The 19,701-nt window shown below is 38.2% G+C and overlaps 1 protein-coding gene across 2 annotated transcripts in view; it reads left to right on the top strand.

Annotated features, from left to right (window-relative positions):
* The window catches only part of rab1ba (zRAB1B, member RAS oncogene family a), a 114,224-nt gene that overhangs the window by 50,216 nt on the left and 44,307 nt on the right, over window positions 1-19,701 (top strand). For both annotated transcript variants that reach the window (XM_057348399.1, XM_057348318.1), the window contains exons 2-4: window positions 12,676-12,748; window positions 12,908-13,003; window positions 17,576-17,671. In XM_057348399.1, coding sequence (XP_057204382.1) covers window positions 12,676-12,748; window positions 12,908-13,003; window positions 17,576-17,671 — 265 coding nt within the window. The remainder of the gene's footprint in view (window positions 1-12,675; window positions 12,749-12,907; window positions 13,004-17,575; window positions 17,672-19,701) is intronic.

Raw genomic sequence — 19,701 nt, 5'->3', positions numbered from 1 at the left:
TGGTTTTACTAAAGATTATTAATTGGAGTATGGTTCCTATATTTAGAAAATGGTAAATTTGTGGATACTGTGGTTTTAATGCAAATACCATCCCTGCTGAAAAAAAACAATGAATTTTTTAATTAGAATGAGATTTTTAAATTAAATTCCTCTTTGTAGTGTGTTTTGGGTTTTATTCCAATAGGATTTACCATCCCACCAATAGAATCCATCACATACAAGTAGACAACAAGTATCCATAGTACAATTCCCATTATAACCATTAAATCCATTACATTTTATGTTGTATTTTGGGCAGGGTTCTATTGTTTTTATTTCAACAGGAATACTTCAACTATAGTTACTTCAGTAAAAACATCATTCATTTTCCAAATCGCTTTAAATGATATAGCAGCAGATCAGAAGTTAACACGCACGCGTAGCTCAAGGTGTATGTGATGCTTATTTACCGTTTAGCCGTTATGCCGATCATTTTCATGACAATGTTTCTACGATCTTTGACTGATCGTAACCCACAGATGATTACACCACACTTTAACATGTGCCTTTTTCCTCTTTTATTGTTCTATTTGCCTTTTTAGAGCGCTATCAACGATGTAGCAGCGCCTACGTTTACATTAGTTTAGCGGGGAAGATCCCAGAGTTGCCAGATTTGCGTTAAAAAAATCTGCCAAATGGCCATTCAAAGCTTGCCGGAAAACCGCGAGCTTAGAAAAACTGAAATACTTGGCAACAGTAAAAGGTCCTGGCAGATCGCAAGCCAGATAAATTGTGCACACAGGAAACCCCGCTGCATAGAAACCATTTTCTACTTTTGGACCTTTTTATAAATGTAGTGGAGTAAAAAGTATGATATTTGTCTTTCAAATGTAGTGAAGTTAAAGTACAAGTACTCAGAAAAAATAATACTCAAGTAAAGTACAGATACTCAAAAAGTGTACTTAAGTACAGTACTCAGGTAAATTTACTTCGTTACTGTCCACCTCTGTGTATTAGAGTAGTCATGATCCAGTGTGACGCGACTTCCGTTAAACTGCAAGTCCTTTGTAGCCCAGGCTTTCTGTAAAATCCGCTGTTTCTTCTGGAAGTGCAGAAACTTCACCACAATCGATCACGGGACCGCATTTGGATTTGCGGGTCTTGCTGCCAATGATCTGTGCGCACATTACCCCAAGTCTAAATCTTTCCTCATGCCTCGCATTTCGTTTAGTATTTCGGAGTTCGCTGAGTCTCTCGTAGTTAGCATTCGGGCTAGCCCCTTGGCTAGGTTTAAATGTGTCTGTTATTTTGGTGTTTCCTTCACAGTTTCTTCAACTTAGCATTTTTTACTTGCTGTTTAGCTACTAGAACAAATCTATATATTTACCATCCAATTGTTTTGTTCTACATCTATGTCTGAGGTGGGTTTTAACGGGTTATATAGGGACAAATATATCCTTTTTTGTTTTTATCTAATTTAGTCATTCTTGTCCTATTTTTGTTTAGTCAAGTTTAGTTGACTAAATGTCTATGCATTTTCATCTCATTTTAGTCAATACAAACTCGTCAAACTTTCGTCATGCTGTATAATGGTTAAAATGATAAAACAAATGTTATTTAGCTAAAAATTATATTCACAGTGATTGCTGTTGTTTGAGAAATTTGTTTTTATATTTCATTATAAATATCATTTTTACCAATAAGCACAAATCAATAGAATGTCAAATCATGTGCATATTATTCAACGTCATCTCACGGAATGAGTAATTTTATTTCAAGATAACAATATATTTTACAGTAACAATTTCTTGTTATATTTCTATATTCTTTTTCTTAGATAGATTTACTTTATTTATTTATTACAGTTCATTTAAATGCTCACCATAGTTAAAATGTAGGCAAGTTATGAAAATGTACTAAAGATATCAGATTAAGTTCTGATAATCAGATTGATTATTTATTCATATTCATCTCCTGGCTATATCATATGTATACAGTAGGAAGATAGACAACATGTATAACAATGAAGTATTAATATATGCACAAACAATGAGAGTACAGTATATGACAGGTAATATGAACTGGTGTTCATGGGGTCTGTACTGTAGGTCTTCATCGCTCTTTACTCTCTATTAGATGCACATTTTTAGTGTGTTTAGTTTTAGGATTGTTTATTCTTGCCCTTGTCTTTGCACTGCGAGTCTCTGGTGACTCCACGCGCGTCTCCCAAAATGGGGGCAAGCGGCGCTCACACATCGAACATCATCTCGCGTTTCAACGCAAGTTTAACCTTGACTCGCCTAAAGTTAAACTTTATTAAAACTATTAACAGCTTTACAAAGCAATCTGACTTCTGAAATACGTGGTGAGAATGAGCTTTTTTTATATGCACGCGCAGATCCCTGCACGAGCACTGCGGGTGAGAGAGAAAGCGCCGGATTGGAGCAGATCACAAAACTACAGACTGAAAGAAGATCACAAGAATATTTGATACGTTAATTTGTTATGGGTGGATTAATTCACATGTTTTTTTCAGAATACCTTGCAGAGCGCCGAGTTAAACATGCCTGCTTATTTACATTCTGCAAAATACATGGAATAGAAAAATCTCTTACGGTTGAAATTTTATTCTGCAGTAACGGAATATTCCATCATACCGCCCAGCCTAGCTTCATCGAAGAAGTATTTCCACAGAGGTTAGATAATTGCATAGGCCTCCAACCTCTCCCTTAAGTTCTCCTGCAAATTACTTCCTGATGCCTGCAAGATATTGACAATTCCCCGGAAACAACGCAACTGACCATGAAGGAGAACCCTGGGAACGTAGTCGCGAACGGACTCACGTTTTTTTGCGAGGTGGGATTTCTTTATTCAGCTACCACAATCGCAAACAAACTATGTAGTGGAGATCAACACGGCTCGAGCAGCCATGAGAGAACCCAGACCGGCTGGAGATGACTAAACTCTTGTTTATTGACTTGAGATCCGCAATGGCGCTTCCACAGTGAGAGCATTGGCGTATGGTTGCCAGATTGCAAAAAAATAAGTCACCCACTCGCAGAAAACGTATACTTTTTTAACCTTTCATCCCTGTTTGGGGGATCTGAACTCCTGTCATCTGGCGACCGCAAACATGAACGCTCGTACAGCAGAGGCTCACACAAAAATCTGTAATATTTATCTTCTATTTTTTTGACAAAGACAAAAGAGTTTTTGGGGGAAGTTTTTATTTTTTAACTACATTTTTTGTCAGTATTGTGTGCTGATATAATCTTAGTTGTCGTTTAATGGCCTTACTTTTCGTCTCGTCATCGTTTCATCTTCGTCCTGGGAAAATAGTCATTGATGAATATTTTTCGTCATTATTTTCGTTAACCAAATTAACACTGAGTAATGAGTAATATTGAATAATACCCTAGCTCTTATAATAATAGGAATTCAGTAACTGGACATTTAAAATCCGCTGCTGACGCTGTCTACACAGCCTCCCACACTTGCAGAGTCTGACATACTCACACCACGTGACTGATTTCAACCTATCCTTAAAACATCACCATGCAGTTGAGCTGCTCGACAAAATAAAATTTAACAGTGTTAGGGCAGAGAAGAATACAGAATGGCAATGGCGTGTGCCAAGAAACAAACTAATCTTCTTTCATTTTGGCAGAAGACGAAGAAATAACTTTAGTGTGCGAGTACACGCAGACGAAAATGTACAGCTATAACTCATGATATAAAAATCCGGATTATCACAACAAGCCCGCACAGTTTTTCGCCATTCTGCTACTGCGGCATAAACTTGATCAAAATCAATGCAAAGATAGCAAACATGAATTTTATCAATTTGTGATGCATTATTTTTACGAGGATAATGCACAGATGTTGCCTGTCGCTCATGTGAGGTCAGTGAGTGGTCTGTGTGAACCTTTCTTACCTGGCTGCTGCCTCACATAAGCACCAAGGACCAGGCGAAGCAATATCCTACTATATGACAGCGTAGTGGAGCAATACTGTTTTGTGTTCCTTGTAAAAAACATAATCCTTGAGCAAATGCTTTCCGTCAGTGCGTGAATCTTGTCTTTCAGGCTTATTGCTTAAATGGTAAAATACATATATAATTATGTCAAAATGACCGTAGAGTTTTTTAAACACAATCAGGTATGAAGTAAACAAACAGGTTTTGGGAGAAACTTTTTGGGACGTGTATCACTGGATCCGCGCTTTACCACAAGTCTTAAAGTGCCAGCAGCTCAGTCACACCAGCAGTTATTAGGCCACTGGCTGTTTGTGTTTACTTAAAAAATTACTTCAAAACCTTTCATTTTTTATTTATATTAGGTTAAGCATTATCAATTATAGTTATTAAGTATTTCTATTCATATAAATACTTTTAGTATTTAAGTAATTAAAGTTGTAAAAAAACATTACAAATATTTACACAATTTACAAACAAGGAACAATCCTTGAATTAAATCCTAAAGGGACTGACTGTTAATTACATGCATTATTATCGCCCAGCTCACAAACGCATTACAAATATTACCATATGCTTTTTTTTTGCTCAAGTCAAGTCTCGAAGATACTGTCTGATGATCCCACCATCAAAAAATGAACAGGAAAAATACATGGATAAAATAATCATTAAGAACTTTGAAAAGTCCACAAGAGAATGAAGTACAGTAGACATAAGTAGCTAGACATAGATAACAATGGGTCAGATGTATAAAGTTACATTATGATTATTTTCTGTTTGATAATATATTGCATAAATGTGTTCATGCAAAGCATATTTTCCTTGAAAAGAATACATTTAAATTCATGTGATTATTTTGTGTTTGTGTAACCCCGGCTTTATGATAAACATCAGGGCTGTACGATCAAACTCTAAATCAAGAATTGTCTAAATTCCTCAAAGGAGCCTGTGAGATGATGAAGAGGTGCAAAAACAGTATGCAAACGGTGGCGAGGAACCCAAAACTCTAATCGAGAAAAAAAACCTCAGGAGAACCCAGGCCTAACCAGGGGATTCCAGTTCCCCTCTGGCAAAAGCTGCTGCCTCTGCACAAGCTCCAGAGAGCTTGCACAACAAGGCTAAATAAAATAAATAAACTTACTAATAAAATAAATTATAGTTTAAGATTATCATTAATAATCTAATAGCATTTGAAATTTTGTGGTGAAGACATGTCAAGAGACCGCGTCCTTCTTTATCCAGCTCTATCATCTCAGCTCTTGTCAGGTCCCCACTTCCCATTCTCCGCTCTACCATCAGGTCAGGCCATGAACTGCATCCTGCTCGCTGTGGTAACCTTGGAACAATGAGACAAGACTGGCTGAGAGTAGAGTACTGTTCTGTACTCTTTGATGCAACAAGTACATCAGTTGTGTTTTTGGTTCCGGTTGATCTAACTAATGCAGCCTAAACCCTCAGAAGATTTATATTATGGAAGAGTAGTGTATGCAAGATTAAAAAGATGCGTCTTTAGTCTAGATTTAAACTGACAGAGTGTGAAGATTAAACTTCAACTTGGTAGTATCCAGACTTAAGGTCCATGACAGAAAACCATTTAGCCCCATTTAGTGCTGAGAAAGTCTCCTCTATATTGGGAAGGGCATAAGCATCTTTCACTGTACACATGTTAAGCTTCCGGTAATCGACGCAAAGCCTTATCTGTCCATTTTTCTTGCGGACCAGCACAATTGGTGAGGCAAATGGGCTTTCGGATTCTCTGATGATCTTAGCATCTAGAAACTCCCTGAGGTGTTGCCTTAAAGCTTCTCTATCACTTGGGTGTATGGGTCTTGGCCGTTCTTTAAAAGGTGTCTCGTCTTGCAGTCTGATATGGTGCTTCACTGCAGTAGTATGACCATATGACAACTCATCAGCAACAAAAACTTCTGGTAAGGAATTCAGTTTGTCTGAGATACGCTTCTTCCATTCTTCAGGAATCAGCGAATCCTCAAGATTGAACAGCAGCTTCCCATAGGGCACCTGATTAGAACAAAATAGTACTTCAGGGGTCAAAGGAAGAACATGGGCAGCTGCTATCGCTGCAGTCACACACTTGGGATAGAGAGTAATATCATGGTTAGTCATGTTCTTTAGAATGACAGGAATCTTGGAACAAGCCCGGTATGGAACATTCACCACAGCACTTTCAAGAAGTAGCCCACCCGGCAAGGGAAAAGACTCAGATTGCTCCAAGACAAATGAACCCCTTGAAATGCTTGTCTTTATCCTCACTTGACCAGGGACACAAATCTTCTGTTTGGCAGTGATAGTAATGTGGCCTCTCCCCAGTGCTCTGACTTTTATCGGTTGCTTAACACTCTCAAAATTAAGAGCGACATGCCGGAAAAGAAAAGCACAGTCACTGCTGGCACTGGGATCTTTGAAGAACTTGGCCCCCCATTTTTCTACACCCTGCTGATACAGGCAGTCAAGAACATTTGTTCCAATGAGTAGGGGGACTCGACTGTTAAAGTGACAGTCTGGAACAACAAGGACAAGAGAAGAAAATTCCACCTCAGCACCTATGACAGTGCAAGGAAAAGTTAGAACAACTTGGATGTACCCAAGGTATGGAACATGCTGCCCACCAGCACCTTCAACCTCAAACAAAGCATGAATTGGTTGAATCGGAAGGGAAGGAAAATGGGTCAAGTAAAATGTCTCTGATACAGTGGTGACTTGAGACCCTGTGTCTAAAAGAGACTCACACCCAATGCCTTCAATAGAGACGGAAGCAATGCAACGTTGACCAATAAGACCTTGTGGCAAGAACTCATCTTTAAACCCATTATCTCCTTGGTTTTCCATAGCATAATTGGCAGCATCCTGGACCATCATTGTGGGACGAATATGAAGGCCAGCAGCTACTGGTTGTCCCGCAGCAAGAGCTGTTACAGGTTTAAAGAAAACTGAGATGTTTCTTGCAATTTCCTGTACTTCTCTCGTCTTTCTCTTAACTGGGAATTCTTTTTGCGAACAAGCTCAGGGTTGGGTTCCTTACTGCAGCGGCTCGCAATGTGTCCATCCTCTCCGCATTTAAAGCAAAACCAGGGTCTTGGCAGGGCTGTAGAGTCAGATATCACATTGGGGCTAGCCACAAGACAGTCACTGGTAGCTGCATCCTCTTTGGAGTTTTTCACACTCTTGACTGCACACTCCCTTATTTCACCTTTATTTGACAGATACGCAACTTGTTTTTTCAGTGCGGCTATCTCTCCTTTAAGTCTCTGAGTTTCATCCTGTTGGCATTTCTTTGTGGGCTCAGACTGGGGCTCTACAGTGACAGGAATGCCATACACGGAGTGAGCATGTGCAGCTGCTTTTGCGCTACCAAGGTGTTTTTTCATTCGGTCTAATTTTGCTGCTCTTTTGTCTTCCTCTGTTCTAACAGAGAGCAGAAGTTAAGAGAACGGTGGTGGATTGTCTTTAAGATGTTCCAACTGAAGTCCTATTATCAGGGTCTGGTCCCAGCACCCTCTACAAAACTGGCGAAGCAAATGTTTACGGGAATCGGTGGCACTTGCTCCCCCTCTAGAAATTGCTCGGGTAAGAAGAGTGCGTAGTCTATGCAGGTATGCGGATGGTTTTTCTCCAGAATTTTGATTTAAGTTAAGGAAGGTTGCAAAGAGCTCTTCTCCATCTTCTACTACACCAAAGGCGGATTAAATTTGGTTAAGGTAAGAACTAGGTGAAGAATTAACACCCAAGGGCTTGACAATGTCGGCTGCTGGGCTAAGCAGACTCTCCAAGATTACCCTCACTTTCTGAGAATCTGATGAGGAAGGGTCAGAAAGAAGGAGATCAACTTGAGTACGCCAAGTCTCATAATCAACCTCCCCATTTGGCTTGGGGACCCTGCCCGAGAATGTGCGGATCCGGCTCTGCCTCACAGGTGAATGAGCAGACTCACTTCGGATGACATGTTCCACAACAACCTTTTGAATCTGAGGGGGATTAAGCATGCTTCCGTCAATGTGCACAGGGCTCGGTGGTGCAGATAAGGGAAAAACATTTTGAACAGTAGTTTGAATCGACTCAGTGGGGTTGAGTTCAGGACTTGAGGTAGGACTGTGGACAGTAGTATGTGGACCTGCCTTAGCAGCTTGGAAGTCACTTGAATCAAGTTGGACACGCTGAAGCTCTTCCTGCAGAGCAAGTAGGAATACTGCTCTGCCACCTTCCGGGATAGCGTTCAGTTCATCTAAATATCTTAGTGCCAGTTCCCTGCCTAATCCCTCTTGGCATACCTTATGAACTGTTCTCACATGCCATGTCACATCAGGATCGTTTGGACTTGGCACGTCTTCTATACTATCAGGTTTGATTTTCAGAATTGAACTCTCAGATACTTTTGCAATGTCCCCATGCACTTTGAAAAATCCTGTGATATCCTCAGTGCTACAAGTTTTTTCTACCCCTGTAACATACAGACTGTTTTGCCCACGAACATCGAACCGGTTACAAAGATCCATATTTAGTCTTGGGCAACAATAAATGTTAGACAATTGTATCTCACTGTCAGAACAATAAAGGAAACCTGATTCAAGAAAAACGTTCACTAGAGTAGTTATCAATACAGATAATGATTAACCCAAACAGCTCCTGGCTGGCTCGCCACTTTTATGGTGTAACCCCAGCTTTATGATAAACATCAGGGCTGTACGATCAAACTCTAAATCAAGAATTGTCTAAGTTCCTCAAAGGAGCCTGGGTTTTTTTTCCACTGTATGCTACCCACCCAATGGTTAGATGAACGATTTTAAATATCAGGAATATGAGGAATAATAATGATAAAATAAGGTAACACCACACGCAGAAAAGTTACACTAACCATGACATTGTATTGTGAGGCAAATTTCTCCCTTTTCCCGGCACTTCAGGAAAAAAAATAACAATGTAATTAACAATACAGTGTACATTAGTCCAAAAAAAATTCCAACACTGATTACACTTGGAATGTATAACACATTCAGTACATGTAGAAATGAAACAAGTCCAAACTTGGGGAATGTTCAGAGTTCTGAAAATATATGTGTGAAAATATATCAGTCCTACCGCTCCCTTAGGAATGGCATTTAGTTAATCGAAGATGAAGAACAAAACTGAAGAATGAGGAGCAGATAACCGATGAGATGATGAAGAGGTGAACCCAGTTTGGAAAACATCCACTCGAACGAACCCACTGCTGAGGAACCCACTCAGAGAACTCAGGTCCCAATTTTGGTCCTCCAACAAATAGGTCAAAATAAAAACCAATCAGAAAGTCTTGGGAATACAAAGAAATGAGGAATATATCTTCAACTTCAGCAACTCTCTCAATGGTATATCACCTAAATGTCTCAGCTTGATTATTTAACGGTAAACATAAACCCAAAGAAAATGTTCCAATAAGAGGAAAATAAAATCTTTATCAAGTTAGATTGGATCTATTCTCACATGCTACGCATATTCTCTCATCGCATTTTTCTTCAGATACGCTCTCTGCATACACACGCTAGCTCCGCCCTCTTAAAGGGCAATACCAAATTAAAGCAACACTCACTAACAACCTTAGTGTGAAAGTTACACGGGTTACATTTGCTAATAAACTATATTGCATAAAAAAGTTAATGCAAAGCATATTTTCCTTGAAATAAATACCCCTTACAACCTAATCCAAATTCCCTACATTAGCCCCTAATGTTTTAGGCTCAGCCCCTGATGGTTTTGTATCCTAGATTAGAGCTGAAGATCTTTGCCCGAACCCGACGGACCCGACGTGACCCGATGGGTTCGGTCGGGTTCGGGCTAAATTTCTATCATTTTACACGGGCTCGGGCTCGGGCCGGGCTCGGGCTTGCGCGGTAAATGAGCGGTCATGTGATGCGTTCCGATTAGCGCGACAAAGATGCAAAAATGGATGCCTAGGGTTGCAACACATTCTCACTCCCGACTCGTCACATATTTATGCTCGGTCAGCGCCCTTCGGCGTCACTTTTGAACGCGCAGGGTACTCCTTTGACGTCGTTTTTTGACGTGAAGGGCACGCTAATTTCACCGTCATTATGAAAATGTATATTAGATATAATTTGCAATGATGATGTTTTGGGGTTTAATTTAAGTTTAATGGCCAGGATAATTGCATTTACATGACACTATTCAGACAGTTTGAGCAAGTAATGTTTATTGAATGTTTAAAACAGTTTATTTATCGTAATATGAAACACATAATACAAGCAGTCACAATGTCGTTCAAAAATACAGATATTCCAAGGGTACCAACGCGAAACGATCGATTTGTATGAGGAACAGATGCGAAAGCGATCACCGTCCGCCGTAAATCTCAAATGCAGTGAAGAACGACGTTCAAAATTTGCTGCCAGAGGAAGTTACGTCAGCTTCGATGCCATTGGCTTTCCCGTGGCTCGTGTCCGATCGCGTCATTTCGTTGGCTTTGAACGTGAAACGGTATTGGCTCCCGCAACCGACTGCATCTAGCTGTTCCGGTTTATCTTTTGAATGGGAGCCTCAGCCGAGTTCATGTATTCACGGACACGCACGGCATCTCCATTGTAATGTTATTGTAAGGCTTTGGTGCAAAAAGGTATGCGAAACAAGTTGTTTGTTTAATTTTGTAATGCTTTTGGTCAGTTTGTGTAATAAATACCTGTGACTGTATTTTTATTCGCGTGTTGTGTTTTATATGGCTGAGAAGTGGTTAGGGTTAGGTTTAGGGTGAAGTTGGGGTTAGGTGCTACAAAATATTAAAACCATAAATAATTCTGAAATGCTAAGAATTGCACGCATCTCGGTCTGGAGCATTTAGAAAACAGCAACGCAGTTCCCTGTTCGTCGAAAAACAACACCAAAGGGGTACTCTGCGCGTTCAAATGTGACGTCGTGGGGCGCTGACCGAGCATAAATATCGACGAGTCGGGGGTGAGAACGGGTTGGCTGAGGAGGTAAAACGGAGGCTTACCTCTGGCGATTACGTTTTGGTTGCACCAGCAACTAAAGCAAAGTCTGAGGTGTGGAAAAGTTTTGACCATGTGCATAATGAGAATAATGAGCCAGTGGGATATGTTACGATGTTACAGAGGACTTATTTATTTATTTCTTCCAACATCCAAGTGGCCTATAGCCTACGTTAGTCATTAATAAATTATGTTAAAACATGTATAAATGACTCATTCTTGACAAAAAGCTGTGTGGGTGCGCACATTTGAATAGCCTAATGTCGGGCTGTAAACGGGTTCGGGCTTTTAAAAAGCTGTCAATCAAAATGTACTTGTCGGGCTCGGGCCGAATTCTGTCGGGCTCGGGCACTGTCGGGCCTAACTTTTAAGGCCCGATTACAGCTCTATCCTAGATACGCCCCTGGCAGTGGGTGATGTCACCCACTGCTTAACATTATCGTGGCGTCATCACATCGTTTTGCCTTTAGACTACCATTAGTATTTCAGATCCATTTCGTATTTTAATACAGCTCATTGTCCAATAAAGCTGTTCTTATTTACATACAGTCAGTAACAGTGACAGGTTTTTGAGAATGCTGTTTTGCTGCTACAATATACAATATAAACAGTTGCACATAGTGGGAGAGTACGCGTTAAAATCAGAGCGGCTGTCAATAAGCTGCTACTTGAGATCACAGTTATTTGACCACTATAAACACAATAAATGTCCTGTAAATGCTGATGATGCATAAGATTTATGTGAACATGATGTGCTGAATGAAAAAATTCCTTCAAGCCAGAGCAGTAGGGCAGTCAAAGTCTGAGCATAATAGGCCTATAGTGTCTGTCTGTGCGGACTGCTGGCAGTGGAAGCGTCAGTAAAATTTCTGAAAATGTTGATGCATAAGAAAATATCAATGAGAACAAATAATTTCACTTAATTGAGCGGATGAGTGGACTTTGCGGGTAGCATATAAAAATGATCTGCATTTCTTGCTTTGGTCTTCGTCAGAACCGACTTGCAGCACCTGCTGGTGAAGCGGTCAGGCAGCAGGTAGAGATCATGCATCGGTGGATTGGCGCTCTATTGATTCTCGTGGAATTCCCGGATGTGAAACTTTGAATTTCAAGCTGAATTTGAACCACTGAATTTGTGGAAGCGAATTTTTAAGCCAAAATAATATGGACTGAAATTGTCTGTCGAATATTAAAGGTTGTATTTTAAAACAAGTTGAATTTTTTAAATGAAATTTAAAAGGTGAATTTTGATTATTGAATTTTTAAACTGTGAAACTGTGTGTGAAATGTTTCAATTTGAAATATTCACAACTTAACTATACAACCTTTATTGAATTGCACACTCTAAAAATGCAAGCACTGGTAATGCAACAGATTTATTTTCAATCATTGGTAATTCAACATGCTTTTTTGCTTCAAAGACTAATAGCATTCACATACTCCCATAAACCGTCAATAAATAGCATTATTGTTTTATCGCCTAGCCCTTGTTTTGTGCAATAAAAAAATATGCAATTTTACTCTGATCAGGAAAAAACTGTACTAGTATTGGATCGGTATCGGCCAATACTTACAATTCAGGTATCAGAATCAGATCAGTAAAATAAAAGTGGTATGGAGCCACCCCTAATTGAAACTACAGTTTTAAATCAAAGATGATATAATATTTTTACTTAAATGGACATTATTTTTTTTTCTCTTTAATGATTCTTTGGTGTTATTTCTCTTTAGTGATTACTTGTTCAAGCTGCTCCTCATCGGTGACTCTGGAGTGGGGAAATCGTGTCTTTTGTTGAGATTTGCTGTAAGTACAGTCACAGATTGGTTTGTATTTCGCTTTTGCTGCCAGACCTTAAGATCACCTAAAGTATTGCATTCTGTAAATGCTAATTAATTTTATACTATTTTGTGTTGGATGCAAGTGTGTTTATGCTCATTTGTCTTTTTTCTCCTGTTCCTGCAGGATGACACATACACAGAAAGCTATATCAGTACTATAGGAGTGGATTTCAAGATCCGCACTATTGAACTGGATGGCAAGACCATTAAGCTACAGATTGTAAGTAATATTTTCTGGGTTCTTTTTTCTTCTCCTAGCTCTTTCGTTTCAGAAATTCTAAGACAACATTTTTTTACATTTAAAGGAATCCCTGTCTAAGAAGACTTAGATGCATTAATGTTTTACTTGCATTCTACCACAAATATTTGTGCCTAGAACCAGGCCCAGTTCCAAAACCGTTTTACATACTTAAACATTCGTACATTAAAAAGAGGAAAGTATGAAAAAGACAAGAAGAATAAAGAATGGCAGTATTAAATTACTCATGCACAAAACATCAGTTCTCTCACAAAAATCACCTTAACACATTAAGGGGCAAACTTAAGTGCGGTGTAGAATGGTTAATCGGATACTTGCTTTTTGCCAACGAGAACTCCGGTGCAGGTAGAGAGCGAGAGAGTGCTGATGGATCGCCGTGTGAGGCCATCTCAATCATTGTGAATGTTGTATGAAATTTTGAGAGAAAAGTACTGGAAATACACAGGTCATATACAGTTAGGGCCATAAATATTTGGACAGAGCCACATTTTTTGTTATTTTAGCTGTGTATCAATATGTTTTCGAGTTACAGTTTTATAATAGATATTGTCTTAAAGTGCACACTCTCAGCTTTATTTAGAGTGTATTCACATCCAGATTAGCTGAAGGATTTAGGAATTACAGCTCTTTAATATGAAGCGCCCCCCTTTTTCAAGGGACCAAAAGTAATTGGACAGTTGAATAAAAAGCTGTTTTATTCACATGTATGGGCTTTTCCTTAAATAATTTTGTCATAAATGAAGCATGTTAAAGGTCTGGAGTTGATTCTACATGTGGTGTTTGCATTTGGAAGCTGTTGCTGTGAACCCACATCATGGGGTTCAGGGAGATCGCCATGCAAGTGAAACAGACCATAGTTAGATTCCAAAAACACTACAAATCCGTCAGAAAGATGCCAGGAACATTAAGAGCGGCCAAATCAACAATTTGGTACATTCTAAGAAAAAAACAACACACCGCTGAGCTCAGTAACAAAACAATCCTGGGCGTCTATATGAGATCAAAGTGGTGGATGTTGACATTATCCTCTCCATGATGAAGAAAAACACCTTCACAACGTCCGGACAAGTGAAGAACACTCTCCAAGAGGTAAATATGTCAATGTTTGTCAATCAAAACAATAAAGAGAATACAAGGAAAAAATAGAGAGGGTTCACAACAAGGTGCAAAAGCCTCAAGAATATGATGGGTAGATTAGACTTCTGAAATAGCCGAACAAGCTCTAGAAAGCATTTTTTTGGAGAGATCAAATTAATTTCAGCCTGCATAAGACTAAAAAGAATAAAAGATATGGAGAAGGCTTGGAATATCTCATGATATGAGCATACAACATCTTTAGTGTTCAGGCAGTGTGATTCCATTTCCATGCATGACGTCCTCAGGCACTGGGTCACTGGTGTTTTTTTGGTGATGTAACAGAAGACAGAAGCATCCGGATTAATTCTTCACTTGTCTGGAAGTTGTGAAGATGTTTTTCTTTATCATGGAGAGGATAATGTCATCATCCACCACTTTGATCTCATATGGACACCTAGGATTGTTTTATTACTGAGCTCAGCGGTGTGTTTTTTTCCCCCCAGAAAGTCCCAAATTGTTGATTTGGCCGCTCTTTATGTTCCTGGCATCTTTCTGACGGATGTGTAGTGTTTTTGAAATCTAACTATGGTCTGTTTCACTTGCATGGAGATCTCCCTGAACCCCATGATGTGGGTTCACAGCAACAGCTTCCAAATGCAAACACCACATTTAGAATCAACTCCAGACCTTTAACATGCTTCATTTATGACAAAATTATTTAAGGAAAAGCCCATACATGTGAATAAAACAGCTTTTTATTCAACTGTCCAATTACTTTTGGTCCCTTGAAAAAGGGGGGCGCTTCATATTAAAGAGCTGTAATTCCTAAATCCTTCAGCTAATCTGGATGTGAATACACTCTAAATAAAGCTGTGCACTTTAAGACAATATCTATTATAAAACTGTAACTCGAAAACATATTGATACACAGCTAAAATAACAAAAAATGTGCCTCTGTCCAAATATTTATGGCCCTAACTGTATACAGTACAATTCTGTTGACATTAATAAATGAAGGTATTTGATATTGACACGAGAGGCTGCAGGCTTACAGAAAGATTTTATTCTTACTAGGGCTGTCAAACAATTAATCACATCCAGAATAAAAGTTTGGGTTTACATAATGTACAGTATGTCTGTGTACTGTGCATATTAATTTTGTATTTATAAAAACTGTATGATGTACAATTGTACAATTATGTAAACACAGACTTTTATTCTGGATGCGATTAATCGCGATTAATCGTTTGACAGCCCTGATTCTTACATGTATAGCTTTGTAAACTGCTGGCATCTAGAATGAGTTTGATCAGCATTTTATTGTTCATAGCATAGGGCTCTCTTAATTTATATTTTACAGTTTGTCTGTTAATAAGAATATAAGATTTGTATATGCACCCCTCAAAATCCCCCAAAGAGCCCCGGCACATAACAAATCCCAATTTAACCCCTGGTTATATCACGCAGTAAGTTGTTGCCAGCATCATATTTGTCGCCAGTCAACTGAATGAAATGTAAGATAACCTACTTATGTCCGGGGCGGGTGCGTTAAATGAGTTAAACATTTTAAAATTTTCCATAACTCGTTAATTAAATGCACAGCCCTATTTATTTATTAATTTTGATGAGGTTATTATAGTGGTCGACCGATATGGGTTTTTAATGGCAGATAAAGATATTAAGAAAGCATTGTGGCTGATTGGCCAATAAGAGGCCGATATAACACAAATGCAATTAAATGTGTAAATGAGAGACATTCAGAAAATTGCTGAAACTAAACGAACAATTATTTTGTATTACGTGCCTAGTTAGTAACAGACTTGAACACATGAAAAGGTCCACAGATGACAATACATTAATTGTGGGCAGCTAAACATGCTTAATATAAATAAAAATAGCAATTTAAACATTATTAATACTTATAAAATGTTTGTATCTCTTCCAAATTGCATGGCCCATTTCACTGTGGTCATATTACATTACTAAGTGGCAAATACCTGCCTTACATCTTAGTGGCATTTTTATGAATAAAATGCCAATGTGCTGTGTATGGCAGCCAAATTCCAAATATCGGCCGATATATCAACTACAGCAATATATTAGTCTATCACTAGTTTCTTATTATTGTAAAATGTGAAAACATATTGTAACACCCCTTATTTTCGTAGCTGTTACTCTGAGGGGTTCTACAGAATTTTTGAACTGTACTGATAAAACTTAAACTATTTCATAAACAACCACTCGTCAATATGTCTTTTTGTATTTTATTCATCACACCATTGCATATAAACCCACATAAAAACCACCAACCATATGAAGAAACCCAATATTGATCATAAATGTTCTTAGTTCCATAGAAGAGTCAATGAAAAGAATTGAATTTATCGTTCGGAATCCAGACTTGATGATGACTCGATGAATTAGTCTTTGAAATAGAAAATCATTGGAGATTTGAGTACGTTGCAATAATCGTGCTTTTGTCTCCTGCACCCAAGAATTCTGGCAAAATAATCCTTAGCATGTGGCTAGCGGTCTCTTACGCTTGGAGTAGAAATCCAAAGGATAATGCCCCAAACGTTCCAAAAGACGACCAATCCTCATACATAAGAGTGCTATCGTCACATAGACGAGAAGAAGCACTACCAATCAGGACCATAGACCAATCTTGAGAATGCCTCGTATAGAAAACTTGAGCAACAACTCAAAGAAAGGATTTCAATTACACTCAATGGTAGCATGAGGTCAACGCTAGTTTCCCTCTACCAAACGAACCTTTCTATAAAAGAAACAGAATAACCAATATTATAATCTTCACTTCACTTCATACAAATCAACTGAATAAATACAGCAAACCATACTCACAATTGAGCTACAACTCCGAGAGTTCTCAAAGAAAGGTTTTCAAGTACATTCAATGGTAGCATGAGGTCAACCATAGTTTCCCTCTACCAAACGAACTGTTTCTTGCTCTATGGTAGTCTAGGTCCCTGGCGGTATGACCCAGAAATGACACCCTAGTAAACCACTTAGAAAAATACAATACAACCAAGTAACCTTATGCAGGTTATAATATGAGCATGTGAATAAGTGTCGACACACTTTTGACCTGTAGTGTATATAGACTTGGTTTGGCCATATTCTGCTAGTTATTAACAACATGCATGTTTACCCTTGTTTGGAATAATCAGGATTCGTTGACATTTGGAACAAGCGTAAAAGGAAATGTGTCTGCATGTGCACCTATTGTAAATCTCATGAGAATTTTTCTGCCATCCTAAGTTTGCAGTTATTAGTAATGGAGACAGATAACATCCTGCATTTGTATATAAAAAGTGGTCTCACGTTTGCTCATTAATTTGAAAACATTAATAGCATTTTACATGCTTTCATATTATTATTCTTGTTACATTGATGGAAATCTTTGTTATCAATAATTGTAACACGTTTTTTTTCCAGTGGGATACTGCGGGGCAGGAACGGTTTCGTACCATCACATCCAGTTACTACAGAGGAGCCCATGGCATAATTGTGGTTTATGATGTCACAGACCAGGTCAGACATCATTGGAAAATAGTTTCCCCAAATTTTGTCTTAAAAGCCCTTTAAGCATGCAGTTTTTGTTAATGCAGTTAATTCATTCATTCATTCTTTTTTTTCTGAATAATGAAATGCTGTCATTAATTACTCACTCTCATGTCGTTTCACAAGCGTTGTCTTTGGAACACAAATTAAGATATTTTGGGTATCTCGATGCCAACACTGAGTCGATACCATGCAAAAACAAAAGGAAGTAATTAAATAATTGATGAAACACAAAGAACTTAAAACTAATGCTGTCAATCGATTAAAAAAATTGATCAGATTAATCACACATTTTCTGTGATTAATCACACATAATAATAATATTTTAAAATATACTTTTACATTTTAATAATTTCACATTTAATCTTCAAATTGATGTAGAAAGAACATATTTCTTTAACAGCGTCATTTTACGAATGAAAGAAAATATTTTGATATTAGTACTGTAACTGATGTCTCTATTAAATGGATTATTTTAACATTAATTATACCCATTCAACAATATAATTGAGAGCTATCATGAAATATACAGAAATTGAAGGAAGTTCTCAAACTCTTTACAGTCTTTAATGCTAAATTATAAATTAAATGCAGAAGAATTCTCATTAAAGCTACAAAATCACATTGATTTCTTCTTTTATTTTGTTCTTTGATTAACATTAGTGACAGGAGTCACAGCAGCACGTTTAAGAACGTGGCCCCTTTAAGAGCTGTCTCAGTACGCAGATCTGACCGTCACCGCACTCCCATTTTCACAACTCTTTGCATTCATTTAAGGTTTTATTTTACACTTGCTAGTCTTGCTTAAGAAAATGCTAGACAAACGGTCTTTATGACATAATCTTGTATGGTTTTATCCATTCAAGCATGAAAGAGAACTTAACACGGATGCGCTGTCTGACAGAGATTCACCGACGCAGCCTTCAGCCCATGACTGTTTGACTGTTTACACCAGACTGGACCTCGCGTTGCGTTTTGCCGCGTCCCACAGTTTAGAAGCTGTCTATCTTCATTGAACGTGTCAAAGCAACTGTTTAAAATCGCGCTTACGTGGTTTAAAAGCCTCTACACCAGAGGTCTTCAACTACTTTTCTTTGAGGGCCAGACTCCAAAAGTATAAATAGGATGCGGGCCAGTTTTTTTTACCATATCCTCATTTTTTCTGTTATTTTGTATTTCTGTTATTTATTTTGTTTTGTTCCTTTTATACTGTTTTTGTTGCTGTTACTTATAGGCCATATATTAAAACATGCACACAAATATTGAATCCAGTATTTGTGCCTTTTCATGATATTAAATTAAAAAGGAAATTGTCTTTTTAACTGTATTTTATATTCCTTAATGCATTACTTTACCCAAAAATTGCTACTAATTTACTCACCCGAAGTTCTCCAGTACATCTAAGATGTGGGTGGCATTGTTTTTTCAAGAAGATATTTGGTTGAATTAATTAAAGTTAAATCAATAAAAGTAAAAAACGCAAATACATTCAACACAAAAGTAATCCCTGCCCCTTGTGACGTTAAATAAGCGTCTTATAAATCAGTCAATTGATTTGTGCAAGAAACTGAACGCTATTATCACATCTTCGGATGAATTCCAATCACATTCATGTGCCCCACGCACTTATAGGGCAGAGCCTTTGTATAGTGAGAGTTCTGGGGGGAGATGAACAGCTGTTTTTCATAAATATAGCCATTATTCATAATGAATGCAGTAATAAAAACAACACCGTTTTCCCCTTATCTGAGACAACCGTTCACGTGGAGTACCCTTCCTACAGTTAGCCTACTTTTAAGGGCAGAAAACGCGTTTTAGAACACGACCTATTGCGTGCGCAAACTGATTGCCTGTGGCTGTGCAATGCATTGCTGATTATAACGTTGTAAATAACATTAAGTTTCTTGGACTGACCGATCAAATCGCTTTATAAGACGTAAATCATTATGAGCCACGGGAATTATGTAGCAGCGTTTTGGACTTTTAAAGATGTGGCGTCT

Source organism: Triplophysa rosa, linkage group LG1, assembly GCF_024868665.1.
Source record: "Triplophysa rosa linkage group LG1, Trosa_1v2, whole genome shotgun sequence".
Lineage (NCBI taxonomy): Eukaryota > Metazoa > Chordata > Actinopteri > Cypriniformes > Nemacheilidae > Triplophysa > Triplophysa rosa.
This window is presented reverse-complemented; position numbering and strand designations above follow the sequence as displayed.